General features: G+C 35.8%; 2 protein-coding genes across 10 annotated transcripts in view; one reads left to right on the top strand and one right to left on the bottom strand.

Annotated features, from left to right (window-relative positions):
• The window catches only part of Wnt5 (Wnt oncogene analog 5), a 638,708-nt gene that overhangs the window by 359,142 nt on the left and 264,230 nt on the right, over positions 1-15,336 (top strand). The gene's annotated exons all lie outside the window — the stretch shown is intronic.
• Positions 1,882-2,391, bottom strand: LOC137247195 (uncharacterized). Its single transcript, XM_067778296.1, has 2 exons — positions 2,169-2,391; positions 1,882-2,099 (listed from the first exon to the last, which is right to left on the bottom strand). Exons 1-2 carry the CDS (start codon positions 2,343-2,345, stop codon positions 1,914-1,916), a joined length of 363 nt encoding a protein of 120 aa, XP_067634397.1. The 5' UTR covers positions 2,346-2,391; the 3' UTR covers positions 1,882-1,913.

Here is a 15,336-nt window from a genome sequence, read left to right as displayed (position 1 = left end):
GAAAAGCTTCTCAGTGAAAATTCATCTGTCTAAAGGTGTTGTCCCACAAATTTGCGGTAAAAGTTGAAAGGAACACGACGCAGCCGTTTGATAAGCAAACGGCGGCCCTAAGCCTAATCCACACAGAATCGGTAAACTACTTTTGAACACCGTTATCAGGATACACTATCTAACCCTTGTAGTTTTTTTTTTCTACAGACTACAAAGGAAGACACGAGTCACTTTGACCCAACTAGTTTCTGGATACTGTAACAGGTAAAACTCTTTCTTGTCCGGAATCAACCCCCACAAACATAATGTATGTCCTGCATGCGATGTCTCCCCATATCACACCTACCATTTTTTCAATGTGGCACCTACACCTCTAATAGAAACATCCCTATGGTCCAACCCTGTTGAAACTATTAGTTTTCTTACACTTCCGTTAGAGGATTTTGATAATAATTTGTGAATGGTCACACTTATAGAACTGGGCGAAACAACACAACAACAGCCACGACAACGTAACGGACCAATTAGGTTTATGCTTAAATATAATTCAATGGGCGCGTAGATAAATCCGAGTCATTCCAGTTCGCATAAGTTTAGTTGTTAAGCATTTGCACTTTCTAAGGACCCTTTCTCGACTGCCTGTTAATGATGAAATTACGCAACTGCCAAATAAATTTTTCGACATGTTAAATTCAATTTTAAATTCTCTCTTGTTAAATTACTTAAGAAGTGTGGCAGTGCTGTGAATGAATGTAAAAGAGACTGCCCAAATCAATTGTAAACGAAAAACAAGTAAGGAAGGCTAAGTTCGGGTGTAACCGAACATTACATACTCAGCTGCCATATTACAGCTTGCAAAACTTCTTTTAAAAGTGGTCGGCGCCACGCCCACTGTCCAAAATTTTACCAATTTTCTATTCTGCCTCAAAAGGTCAACCCACCTACCAAGTTAAGCTTTATCCGTCTTTGGAAATGAATTATCGCACTTTTTCGGTTTTTCGAAATTTTCGATATCGATAAAGTGGTCGTGGTTATAGTCCGATTTCGTTCATTGTAAATAGCGATCGGAGATGAGAGCCCAGGAACTTACATACCAAATTTCATTAAGATATCTCAAATTTGACTCAATTTATCGTGTTTACGGACAGACGGAGATGGCCAAATGCATTTCTTTTTTCGCCCAGATCATTTTGATATCCCCGTTACGGGGTACCTTTTTGCGAACAAAATTAGTATTCTCTGTGAGCTCTGCTCAGCTGAGTATAAAAATTTACATAATGAGTTCATCTTTGAGATAAGAAAAAATTATTCAACTTAAAATTTTGGAATGTAAAATCGCGCGATTTAGTATACCGAATTTTCGACTGCAGCGCTTCTTATTTTATACTCCGGTCTCATTTTAGCTTAAAGTCGGATTTACTCTGGTAACTTAGAGAAATTAAAATTAATTTAACTTGGAATTAAAAAGCGTGGGATTATGTATGAACCGAGGTGCAAAATCAGAGCAAAGGCTTGGCAGTTCTAAAAAAACCCTGCAGAAGTTTTTTTGATTTTGTGCTGATTTTAAATTGGTGTATATGGCTATGCACTTATTCCCGAAGAGATCATGAGGTCATCAAATTCGAAGTGGCAACTAGGCCAGTTGATCGTATGCCCATTTTTAGTGGTCACAACCTCAATTGACATTTTGGCCGTTGACCTTATGTCACCTCACCAAAGAAAACACAACAGGTTTTGCTATATTATGTGCATAGATGAATGCGCTCTATTCTAATACGTATCCAATCCATTTCCGGATTTTCGAAATTGTAGTGTTTTTCTTTACATTAGTTTAGTTGGGATTTCTAGAGTACTGTAACTAAAGTATTTCTTCCGAAATTTTCTAAGCAATTTGTGTTTTTTTAGTTTTTAAAAATTTATAATTATAAATATAATTTTCCATAAGCAACAACTGTGACATTTAAACCAAACCCGGGCTGAGTTCTCATTTGTATAGAGGCAAATGTCCATCCAGGTCCTCCAGATACTAAAGTATTTGTGGGCCCCGAACTATTGCGAAATTTGTCTTGCACATACATTGCGGTGATTATTCTGTTATTGCTTTGATACTGGAAACAAAAAATAAATATAAGTAAATAATGATCTTATATACGTAAGGCACGATTTCTTTAACTCACAGCCTCTGGTATATCATAGAAAATTGTTTGTGAACCATTCCTAAGAGCAGGATAGTAAAAAAGCTTCTGAGTAACAATTGTTATATCTGTGTCATTGCGTACACCCCATGTGGAACTAGCCGAACAAGCAGCTCCAATTATGGCAGCAATTACACAAACTTGTACGAAATATTTCATTTTAATAAATTTAAAAACTGTGCATACAACCTTCAAAACGAATGTATTTATTTGATACTAATGACTTCAGGTAGAATGTATATGCTTTATATACCTTCCAATAATAATTTTATCAAATCATGCATTTCTAAGAAATATATTGAACGAATTTGCAAAAATTAGCCTCAAGTAGTGATACTTTAACTATGATTTACTGATAGCAGTTTGTGAAATAATTTATAATCTATAAACAATTGTATACATCAAATTTATTTCAGCTAATCAGAACGTTGTGTATATCACTCATATATATACTTTTATTGATCTACAATTTAAGGTGACCAAAACTGAAGCAAGAGGAAAGATGAAATAGATAGTAAGTCAATGGATGGAAACTAAAAATTTAACGGCATAATTTATGTTTATTTATCTTTAAATAAATAAATTCAAAGCCGGATAACCTCCGAAGGAATTTTAGGTCGAGCTTTTCATCCAGTTTGCGTTGTGCTCCTTTTTAATTTTCCCTACAAATTGGCGAGATGGGACCTGCATGCTTTACGCCGACTCCGAACGGCACCTGCAAAACAGATGTTTCACAGTTTTCACTAAGAAGCATTACATGGCAGAAATATACTCTGAGTGTTTGGCAAATCACATTGCCGAGGGGCGAACCCACTTAGAAAAACTTTTTTGCTAATTGAAAAAATTTGTGTTTAAATTTTACATGTTGCTTTGCCCGGGAGTAGAACTCAGGATTTTCGGTGTGGTAGGCGAAGCACAAGAATGCCAATCAAAACTGTTAAAGTAACAGATTTCCGTCAACAAAAGAAAAACAATGGCTGTTGATATGATGGAGACTTCTGTGGCATGATAGTCATAAGAACAAAGAAGTGAGCGCCGTGAGTGTACTCTCTTTCTAGTCGTTTCTCTTTAAAACAGTGGTCACCAAAATTGAAACTGGGGCTGTGTTAGTAATACTAAAACAGTGGTCGACAAAAATTAAAATGTAGGCGTATTAGTAAGAGCGAGAGCAAAAGCAACCCAGCAGGAAACTAAAGTTAAGATTACAACATGCAGAAATATTGGAAAATATCAGTTTTGAATCAGAAATAGTTTGAAATATTTTTCCAGTCCCTCAAATAAAGGCGATCGCCTCGCTTAAACAATCATATTTCCGAAGCTAATGCATTTTTCGCAACCGGGGAAATACAAAATATTTAAAAAATATGTATCTGATTTAAAAACCAGAAACATAAAGATACATTCATGTAAATTTTATTACTATTTCGCTAAGTTTTTTAAATATTCTGTAATAGTTTTTTGCAGTGCAGAAATTAAATTGTTTTTGGGCCGAAATAAAGGAAGTCCAGAATGAATTTGTTACAACTTTTGTTAAAATAATTTAAAAAAATCATATTGTATTGAAAAGTTATTTAATACATATAAAATACCCAAAAAGGTAAAAACCCGAACCTAAACTTGTTTGGAAGATGAGATACATATGGAAAGGCCGTTATCCCATCGTAATATTTCTCACAGGGACCCTTTTCATTTTTGCGATAGCCATGCGCAGTATTTATTCGTTGCTGTCTCGCTAACCTAATCAAGTTCACTCAGAACGGTGTTTTCCCTCGAGAATTCGAAGTCGGCCCTAATTTCCATTTGACCAAACAGTGTAGAATCTTTAAATCGAAGGTGGCTAGTGTTAAAAAATGTCCGGTAAAACATGTACATGTCGAATTCAAATTATTTTTTTATACGTTTTATGCGTTTATACGGTTTTATACGACTCAAACTCATAAAATTGACGAATGTTAAAAATTAATAGACGATTAAATCAAAGATCATTAGTCTTTATGACAACTGAATGAAACAGTTTTTAATAAAAAGTCTAGCAATTACTTATCAACTGAAAGTATTACCTACTTGTCAAGATAACAGTTTAAATGTACATTATGCCAAATATTTTTCTCAGAACTACATTAGTTGAAAAAATATGATTCTTTTAGTGTATACAAAGCGTAAAACAAAAGATTAAAACAGTTATTACTAATAAGTTTACAACGAAATATCAAAAAAGTATTTTTGTTGCAAATTTGTCTAAGCTTTTTCGTTATTGTTGCTGCCTTTTCGGCAAGTTCCACGTGTGGTGTAAGAAACATAGATACGACAATTCTTTATAAGAACTTGTTTTATCCAGCTGTTCGGAGTTCTGTACAACAAGTTTACTTCGATATACCCTAGTGGGTAACTCAAGCGTGAAATCAATTGTAACACAAATTCCTCATTAGCACAACGTAAATTATTATGAATTCATTACCAAAGCAACAATAAAATATTTAGCGCTCAGGACCAACAAATGCTTTGTTTTACCAACGACCACGTTCGACTTGCGCAACCATTGAAATAACATCTCAAAAAGCCATTGGTTTAAATGACACATTTGTTGTTTATAGCAAATCTTAAAGTAATAATAATATATACTAATTAATTATAAGAGAACAATAAGCTGCAATCTTTAAATGTGGCTCATTAATTCTTTAATTAACTTAGGGAAATAATTAGCTAGATAATATATTCATCTTGCAAGACATTTGCTCATGTGAAAGGAAGTTTTTCTTTACTAGTCGAAAATTGAATAACCCACTATCGCATACTGCTCCTTAATTTAGCTCCACACTGCAAGAACTCGCCAACTGGAGGTGGTCTCAGGCCACCTCGCTAAAGGTGTGCCTTGCCAATGCTGAAGCACCAGTAGAAGGGCCCTAATTTTGCCTTAATCTGTAGTTTTTGACATTGCGTTCATCTCTTGATTTTGGTTTTGTTTGTTAATATCTATCTGTCTTATGTGCTTATTGGTCTCGCAGTCTCGCACTCCTTGACCATAGCTTCGCACCATATCCTTTTCTATGCAACCTACACGTGAAACACGCCACCATTTTCATCAATTGCAAGTATAGACAAAGCTTGAAGGCACCTAAGATAAAGATATGTTTCCAATGACTTCTTTTGGTCTTGTGGGAGCCCGTGTGATTGGTTTACTTTAACCAGAATGGGCTATTGAGTGGCCCCGCCAATGCCCATGCCTTCTCCTTCCGGCAGAGCCAGCGTACTTAGGTAAGGCATTTATTACAGCCAACCTTGCCCGGGTCTCATAATGGACGATTCGCGGTCAGCTGTTCAATATCCGATAGCTGTTCATTCAGCTACCGACACGGCTTCGTCAACACCTTGCATTAGAATGGTGTTGTTGCGTCGATCCCCACATTTTCCACAATAACGATCGGGTTCTCCACATGAACACGCTGCTCACAGCGGAAGGAAGTATGGGGCGTGTTTCGGAGCTCATCTTACACTGAGATCTGCAAAAATTTCAATCTAATACTGAAGCCCTTTCGCCGCAACAAGGCAACCAACAAAGAACGAAAATAATAAGTAAAGAGTTGAAGGAAAATTTCATAAATAAAAATGGTTATCAATTACTTATCAGCCTAAAAATATTAAATTCTTATCACGACATCAGTTTAAAGGTATATTTTGGAAATTATTTTTCTCAGAACTACACGGTTTGATAAATTATACCTTTCTAAGGGTATATAAGGCGCGGCATGTTAGTATCAAGTCATTAGTACGAATTAGCTATCTTCGTTAACTACGGTACGATTAAACGAGTATTTTAAAATGAAACTTTTGTTGCAAATTTGTCTAAGCCTTTCCATAATTGCTGCTGCATTTTCGGCAAGTTCCACGTGGGGTGAAAGAAATGTTACCGACACGATAATTCTTTATAACAATGTATTTTATCCAGCTATGCGGAATTCTGTACAAAGAGTTTACTTCGATATACCCCAGTGGGTAAGTCAAGCGAGAAAATATTTGTGACAAAAAATCCTTATTAGTTCAACTTTAATTCTTCCTTTAATTATTATTATTTCAGTACCAAAGCAACAATAAAATAATTAGCGCAATTTATTTGAATGACCAATTCCGCAACAACTCAGGACCAACAAATACTTTAGTTTCCGGTGGACCAGGCTGGAGCTTCGCATCAATTGAAATGAGAACTCAAAGTGGTATTGGTTTAAATGTCACATTTGTTGTTTATGGCAAACCTTAAAGTATAAATAATTCTACTTAACTTTGATTATCTACAGATGTGCTCATTACTTCATTTTTTCATTTATTGAGGCTTTACCGCAATCTCTTTTCTAACGATGAGATAGAGCTCGCCCCTTCCCATTGCTTCAATCACCTATGCTCTATAGTGAAATCTCCCGAGACGGAGTGCGTTCAGACATACGCATGGCAATCTCCATCAGCTGGAGTGATATCCACTGAGCTTTGCGTAGTGTTCGAACTGGTAACTTATCAGTTATTATCCTTCGTTAGAAAAGAGCGTTGCTAGCAACCGACGAGCTTTATAGGACGGCTAAAAGGGGTTGAGCTAAGCGCAAGTTAATTAAGTAACAAAGATGCAATTGCACCACTCATGCCGGGGAAGCGAACCGGCTGAAAAGGCCATAATATCACGGTTATCTGAATCTCTCTTCCAAAATCTCGATTCCCGGCCTTTGCGAAGGTTTAAAGTATTACGATAAGCTGATGGAGGGCAGATTTACTAGGCGTGGAGGCACTCTGATAAGCCCCAATTAGACTGGCTTGTTGGATAGCCTTCCCAACTTCTTTCTGGAGAAAAGTTTATATAAACATGTATTTTTTCAAAGCTTCGCCTCCATGTTTGAAGAAATCGGCTTGTTAATGATTGTTCAATTCAAAAAGACTAGGCAATAAGGCTGCCATTGCCTTCGACGATTGCATAGTGTGCGACCAGCAACGTGGCGCGATCTGCTTTAGCCAAAGAGTCATCTCTTTTCTGTCGGTTTACAGGACCAGACGTCGTGCCAACCTGCGGCTGAGCAAATATAATTTTTGTATTTCTGCCCCAGTTTAGCAGTTAGAAGCTTCAAATTTCACGAAATGCTTACGTTTACGTCATATATTGTTGAGATAAGTGATTCATGGTCATAGCTATCTCATGCAGACCACAAATAACGTGAAACTTTGAATCCTTACACAAAGTACCTACCTATTTTTTTATTTTATATCTATCTTATAAATCGCGTAGGTATGTACATCTGTTCACTATATATTTCTTATCTTAAACAGCCGATTATTTTGATATTACGGATGGGATCAGATTATTGTTCAGCCCCATTCATGAAAAGCATGAACTCTTCGGCACAGCCGAAGACAGTCCCCTCCATACTTGTTAGGATTAATTTACGTTTAATCGGTGTATGCAACAATTTCATATGGATACACAAAATAAGGCAGGACAAACTATGCTGCAATTTTATTTTGAATTTTATCTGCTTTTGAAATTTGCGTCTAGAAATGATGAAATTTTAATATCTCAGCCAAATTTCAATCAATTCATTATGAGCGTGAGTTTTTTAACGTAAAATTATTTATAGCTAAGAGGCTATTCTTTTGAAGAAATTGAAAAGCAAACTAGTAAAGAAAACGGTCACTCTAAATGCGAAAGTTTTAGTTTTGGTTTGTTCTGCACTGTTTGCTAGATATTTGTATTAATAAAACTTTAATTTGTACGTCGTAAGAAGCACAAAAATGTTCTTTATAGAAGAATTAACAGATGGACATTTATATGTCCTCCGCTTATGAAAAAAAAAATGCCTTGGAATCCTTTTTCCGGATATTAAGAGTTTATTCGAAATTCCAGGTCCTCAAATTTTTTATACAAGACCTATTACCTTCTTCCTTCTTGTTTTTGTGTTTAGCCTTTTTTGCGTTTGTACTATCAAAGTCATCCACGAGTACATTGGTACTTGGTGCACCCCGGCATAGCCAGCATACTGGGTAAGGCACTTATTACAGCCGACCTTGCCCGGGTATCAAAATGGACCATTCGCTATTCGCACGAGTTCCTGTACATCTTAGAGCAGGGTGGTGTTGTTGCGCTGATTCCTCCACTTTCTACAACAACGATCGGTATGTCTACATGAACATTCCTCTCAGAGCTGAAGCGTTTCTCTTAGCTCATCTTACAATGGGATCTGCAAAAATTTCAATCTATTACTGAATCCCTTTCGCCGCGACAAGGCAACCAACAAAGAAGGAAATGATAAGTAAAGAGTTGAAGGCAAATTTTATAAATAAAAATGGTTACCAATTACATATCAGCTTGAAAATACTAAATTCTTATCACGTTATCAGTTTAAAAGTGTATTTTGACAATTATTTTTCTCAGAACTACACGGTTTGATAAATTACACCTTTCTAAAGGTATATAAATCGCGGCATGTTAGTCTCAAATTATTAGTACGAATTAGCTATCTTCGTTAACTACGGTACGAATAAACGAGAATTTTGAAATGAAACTTTTGTTGCAAATTTATCTAAGCCTTTCCATAATTGCTGCTGCATTTTCGGCAAGTTCCACGTGGGGTGAAAGAAATGTTACAGACACGATAATTCTTTACAACAACGTATTTTATCCAGCTGTGCGGAATACTGTACAAAAAGTTTCCTTCTACCTAGTACCTCAGTGGGTAAGTCAAGCGAGAAAATATTTGTGACAAAAAATCCTTATTACCTCAACTTTAATTCCTTCTTTAATTATTATTATTTCAGTACCAAAGAAACAATAAAATAATTAGCGCAATTTATTTGAATGACCAATTCCTCAACAGCTCAGGACCAACAAACACTTTACTTTCCGGTGGACCAGGTTGGAGTTTCGCAACAATAGAAATGAGAACTCAAGGTGATATTGGTTTAAATGTCACATTTGTTGTTTATGGTAAACCTTAATCCTAGAAAGAAAACATTATTTTTTTACCCTAGAAAGGTAACGTATGTATGTCTGAGAGACGTGTTCAAGTTTAAGGACCCTAAAGATATAAAACAAAAACTTACATTTTTTGGTGTTTTTTTTATTCATTTATTTGATATTTATTCACTTGTTTTACGTGTTTTTAAAGAAAAATATTTTTTTTTAATATATTAAAAATTAAGTTTGACTTGTCTTGGACTTGACCTTACAAAAATAGCAAAAAAAATTAAAACAAAATACATTTTTTTGTTTTTCAATTGAATGAATTAACTGTTTTAAACTATACTTAAAAAAATCTTAGCTAAAATTAACATTTTAGGCAAAAATTACATATAAAATTTGTAGTCACGTAAAAGATAAAGATACGTCTCTTAGACTTATTTTTAAACAACAATCGTATATATATCAGCAAACAAAAAAGTTACTACTGAGAAAACTGAGAATGAGAATCTTTTCTCTTTACGATTGTGGGAGATTGAGAGCAAAATTAAAACGACCCACGTGTCACAGACGTACGTTATCTCACTAGGGTTAAAGTATAAATAATGCTACTTAACTTTGATTATCTACAGAACAATAAAATAAAAGTAAACTATAATGTGCTCATTACTTCATTTGTTAATTTATTGACGCTTTACCGCTCATCGTTAGAAGAGAGCTCTTCTAACGATGAGGTAGATCTCGTCCCCTTCCCATTGCTGGAGTGATATCGACTGAGCTATGCGCAGTGCCCGAAATGGTAACTTATCATTTATTATCCTTAGTTAGAAACGGCCGCGACTTATGAGCTGTGTAGGGCATCTAAAAGGGTTTTACTTAAGCGCAAAATAAATAAACAACAAACAAACAACAAATAACAACGACGCCAGTCCAACATGAACATCAATCATTTTTAGTAGCCGAGGAGCAAAACGGCTGGCAACGCCATAATATCACGGTTATCTGAATCTCTCTTCCAAAACCTGTATTCTTGGAAACATGTGGGGCGTTTCGTTTTTTTACTCTAGGCCTTCGCGGAGGTTTGAAATATTGTGAAAACCTGATCGAGCGCAGACTTACTACGTGATAAGCTGCTCTGATAAGCGTCAATTAGCGCGGCTTTTGGCATTACCTTATCTACTTCTACCTGGAAAGTAGTTTATAGAAACATATATTTTTTCCAAAGCTTTGCCTCTAGGATTTAAAAAATCGGCTTTTTCAAATTATTGCTCAAACCGAAAAGGCTTTGCAACAAGGCCGCTATTGCCTCGGACGATTTTACAGTGTGGAACCAGCAACAATGCGCAAGCTGCTTTATCCAACTAGTCATCTTTCATCTGTCGGCTGACAGGGTCAGACATCGCGCCAACCTGCAGCTGATCAAATAAAAACGGCTTGGGACATATTTAAACCGTGGGGTCACATTAGGTCAATGGCCATAAGATTAATTGTGTTATGACCACTCCAAGAAGTCCATACTTTGCGCATTGGCAGCCACGACCGCAAGCGCTCAAACATATTTTGTATACTTGCGGCTTAGATGTAGAACGAAAAAGTCAACGCTACGAACATTCCATGGAAAATCGTAAACTTTCGCCGATTCTCACATCAATATCCTCAATGCGAGTATTTTTTAATCACGCCTCAGAAACATACAAAAAAATTGCAAAAGCAGTTTATATTTTTATTAAAACATGTACCACACATTATTGATGCACAAAATACTTAGATGGTCTGAAAAAGTTAAAGTATTTCTTTAGCTGAGTTTAAAAATGAAAAAATGTGTTCGATTTATCCCGTACCAACCGTGGAATGCTCCAGGAGCAATTACTGTGAAAATTGGGTGGAACATGATCACCTTCGCTGGGTGCTTGGACAGCTATGTAGCTTTATGAATCTTTTAATGACACTATAATTATACTTTGAGCTGAATATGACCACTTTTCGGTAAACAGCGACGTCGACCGTCCTCACTACGTTTATTAAAATCTGAAATTGATGAGTAAATTTATTTTTATGAACAATATACATTTTTTCATCGCTAAAAATGTATGTGCATGGCAAGAAGCAGTAGGGGCTACTGACCTCGAATTTTTAGCTTGTTGTTGTTGTATTACGATAAAGATACACCCCGAAGGCTTTGGGGAGTGCTATCGATATTGCTGGTCCTTTGTTGGATATAGATGCGGTACGTTCCGGTAAACAAGCACCATTAAGGTACTAGCTCGACCATCTCGGGAACGATTCAAATTTTTAGGCGTGCCCTATATGCCTGTTTTTAATATGAAAAGTGGGCGTGGGCATTATAATAAATTTCATTGCAACATCTTCAGCCGTTCTTGAAGTCGATCCGAACCCCCCTGGAACAAAAACTGTAGTATAGACCAATGAATGGATGATTAATGCTAACTTAAACTTATTTTCAGTTGACGCTACCGGTTTTTTCAGTTTACTTAAATGGGATATAAAAAAGCGCTGGGAGCTTTCACCGATCAAGTCGATAGTGGCTACCGAAAAAGTCGGATTTTTTTTCGTGAAGTTAACCCCCGAGTTCAACGAATTTTGTTAAGAACATTGTTTCAATGAGAGGAATGGTTTGATGGTATATTTCAACTGGGCTGTCGGTCCCTCTGTTTGTCCGTCAACACGATAACTTGAGCAAATATGAGATACCAAAGTTGGATTGAGGTTAATTAAATAAATCAAAAATTAATAAAATTGAATTAACGTAAATTAAAATTAATTAAATCGCTTTTTAATCGAATTTTTCCATTGTAGTCGAAAGAATATCAATATGTTTTCGGAAACTTATAGAAACATTATCGATTTTTTATCGAAAGGTTATGGTTTTTTTATCGGAGTGTTACCAATTCGTTATCGGCATGTTATCGATTTCTTAACGTGGTCTCATCTGTTAAGAAATACACACGCACATATAACCCTTCGATAGCAAGTCGTTAAGAAACCAATAAGCAGAAAATGACATGCTGATAACAAATCGATTGCAAGCTAATACCAAACCGAAATCTCAAACCGTCGGCATCGTTTGTTCCCGGTAAGAAACCGATCAAGTTCTGATCAATAATCCCGAAACTATTTGGTTTCTGGCAAAGTTACCTCTATTGTGGTTTCACTTCAGCCCTTGGGTAAGCTCTAGTTAACTTAAAACAATTTGCTTACACACGTACATATGTATGTATGTTTACACATCGAATTTCACGAGTACTTGGTATTTACTCCTTTTTTATTTTTGCCGTAAATCACAAATGTTTAAGCCGAAGTAAATTTGAGTTCTCATATGTATAAGCCTATGCAAAATTTCAACCAGGTCCACCAAAGACTACGGTGCTTGCGGGGCCTGAAGTATTGCGTTTAATATTTTCTTGATTTTATTAAGCATTCGCTTTCTAAGAATCTGATTTGCAGAAATGAAGATCAGATTTGATACGCCAATTACGTTTAACTGATAAAAATTTGTGAATGAATTATAGGCAATACTTGATCACGTTATAACACTAGACATATTTTAAAGCATTCAGCTATGTCTTAGTCTCAAATTTATGGCCGGTTATCTGCTGCCACTTATACGGGAGCTAAATATCGCATTACTTGATCATTAAAAATATCCCTGCAGTCAAAAGCCAAAGTAGTCAGACAACATTCTAGTTCATTGACTAGAATTTTGTGGGGTTATTCATACTAGTCAGCTTTTGAATAGTTCATTGAGCATAATTTTGTGGTATTATTCATACTAGTTAGTATTTGAATAATTTATTCGACTAGAAATTCGTCTGTCGGACTCGAGGAAATGCGCGAGTGCTTTCTGTAGCCAATTTGCAATGCGTACTTCATTTGACAATGCTAGATAGATATCGTCCAAATCAACGGGCATATAAACATAAGCATGACGAGTCGCACCTCACCGTTACCTCAACAGAGGTTAAATAAGCCATTTTAAAGGCAAAGCCTTCCATATCAATAGCCCCAGACGGAAAACCTATGCCGTTGCCAAAACACCTTGGCCATGAGGGCATCAGCAGCCTAGCACATATTTTCTACTTGTCGTTAGAAGCCTTCTCCATTCTAGAATAACAGAGAATGGAAAGGAAAAACCCACTACCAAAGACCGGAAACTCAGCCATTATCTACCGTTATTATCCCTTTAGTCAGTAACAAAAACGTTTAAAGCCATTATGATTCCCTCATTTAAACGAAATTCTTCGGTTATCAAGCCATCAGCATGACTTTCGTAAAGTGCATATCACTATCACTTTTGAACTCCATTAATACAGATCGAAACAGCTTTAACCACGACTGGCTCGTTCCTTCTCCGCTAGATAGATATATAATTTATTGAGGATTGCACTGCAACCATTGGTCTATTGTGCCCTCACCTCTTTCACAGCACCTCATCCAACCCGGCCTTCTTAATGAACCCTAGCAGTTCTCTTGGTTTGAGCAATATAATGTGGGAATGTTCTGGCCATGGTGAGGGCATAAAGTTAGCCCTGCGTCTTGAGATTGCGTTACGCTCCAGGAGGATATGGTCCGCCCTCACCACTGATCGATCACAAAGTCGGCATGTGTTATTCCGTTATTTTTTAGTTTTTATATATATGTATTATGTATTGATGTGATAAATTTTAAAGTGATATATGTATATATAGACGTACTTTTTTATATATGAAATATAAAGAATATAAAGAATTTGATCTAACTTATCAAATTTCAAGTAATTTTTCAACCTGACTAGGACTAATATATTAACTAGTAGGATGTTGATGCAAATATCGACTAATATGTCAACTGGTACAATGATGCATAGACTGAGTAGTATGCCAACTGGTATGTTGATGTTGAATACACTAACTAGTATGTCAATTGGTATGCTATTGGTGTTTATAATAACTAGTATGTCATCTGGTATAATGCTGGCGAAAAGGCTGACTAGTGTGTTAATTGGTATGACCCTGTTGGGTATGCTGACTAGTATGGAATCTGGTACGATGTTGGTGTATATAACGACTAGTTTGTAAATTGGTATGATGCTGATGCAGGGACTGTCAATTGATATTTCATAGGACGTCGCCGGGTTAAAAATACCAGTTGTTAATATGGAAAAATTACAGAACTCATACAATCAGAGAAAAAGTCGTTCTAAAATGAACGAAACAAGTTTAAAATTAAGAACATTCGTTGACAAAAGTCTGTTAAGTACGTTTTTTCTTAACTTGTGACCGATGGGCTTGTTTTAAGAACAGTTTTTCCAAGCACACCGTTCGTATTTTATGACCACTTTGGTATTGATGTGTGAACCTTTGGTGCTCATATTAAGCACTACTTGGGATTGATTTAAGATTTTTCGTTCTCACGCTTCGAGAACAATTTGTGGTCGCTTTAACATTTTTCGGTGTCAGGGTTTGTGCTTGATCTTTAAGGGGAGTAGGGAAGGTAATTTTTTCAAGTAGGTACGTACCCATTCATTTATTTTTTTTTATTAATAAATAATTTTTTTGACATTAATAAAAAATATTAATAACAAAACAAATTATTATTAAAATTCCAAAAAGGTTTGAAAAAACGCATAATATGCATTTTTTCATACATTTCCCCTATCGAGAAATTTTTCTTATTTGATAATGCAATCTGAATATATATTTAAAACATTTCATAACAACTTTAAGAATTACCTGTTCATATGTGAATGGAGCTGAACGAAAAATAAGAGTTGAAAAAATAGAATAAGAAAGATTGTTTTAGAAAACTTCAGAGTTTGACGGCGATCGAACTCGCGTCACACGATCACAACCGCAACATCATAGCCGCTGGGCCACTTCAACTGCTTGATAGCCTGTGCCAAATGTTGTATTTAACATTGTAGTGCACACGATTTATACCGCTTCTTTTTTCTTAAACTTAAGGGCCCATTAGTGATACTTAGCATATACTTGACTTGGCCTGAGAACTGTCACTTACAGTTCTGTTAAATGAACATTACATGTTACTGATTACTCAAAACTTAGCAGCACTTAACTTGACTTAGAAGTCTGTTGAATTTTGATTTTCTATGTAAGTTCTAAGTGACGTTTACATTTTGAGATGCCATTTGTTTGTTTCCATTTCATTTTGTCATTCAAATTGACATTTATTTAAAAATAAATTTCAACGCTGATTATGATG

This window comes from Eurosta solidaginis, chromosome 3 (assembly GCF_040869045.1).
Source record: "Eurosta solidaginis isolate ZX-2024a chromosome 3, ASM4086904v1, whole genome shotgun sequence".
Classification (NCBI taxonomy): domain Eukaryota; kingdom Metazoa; phylum Arthropoda; class Insecta; order Diptera; family Tephritidae; genus Eurosta; species Eurosta solidaginis.
Note: the sequence above shows the minus strand (reverse complement) of the source record. Positions and strands in the feature narration are given on the sequence as shown.

Excerpts from the sequence above, each read along its gene's own strand:
- LOC137247195 (XM_067778296.1), bottom strand. The coding sequence starts at position 2,345 with ATGAAATATTTCGTACAAGTTTGTGTAATTGCTGCCATAATTGGAGCT. Across the intron at positions 2,100-2,168 it reads TCTATGATATACCAGAGGCT|TATCAAAGCAATAACAGAAT; the intron begins GTGAGTTAAAGA and ends TTTTGTTTCCAG.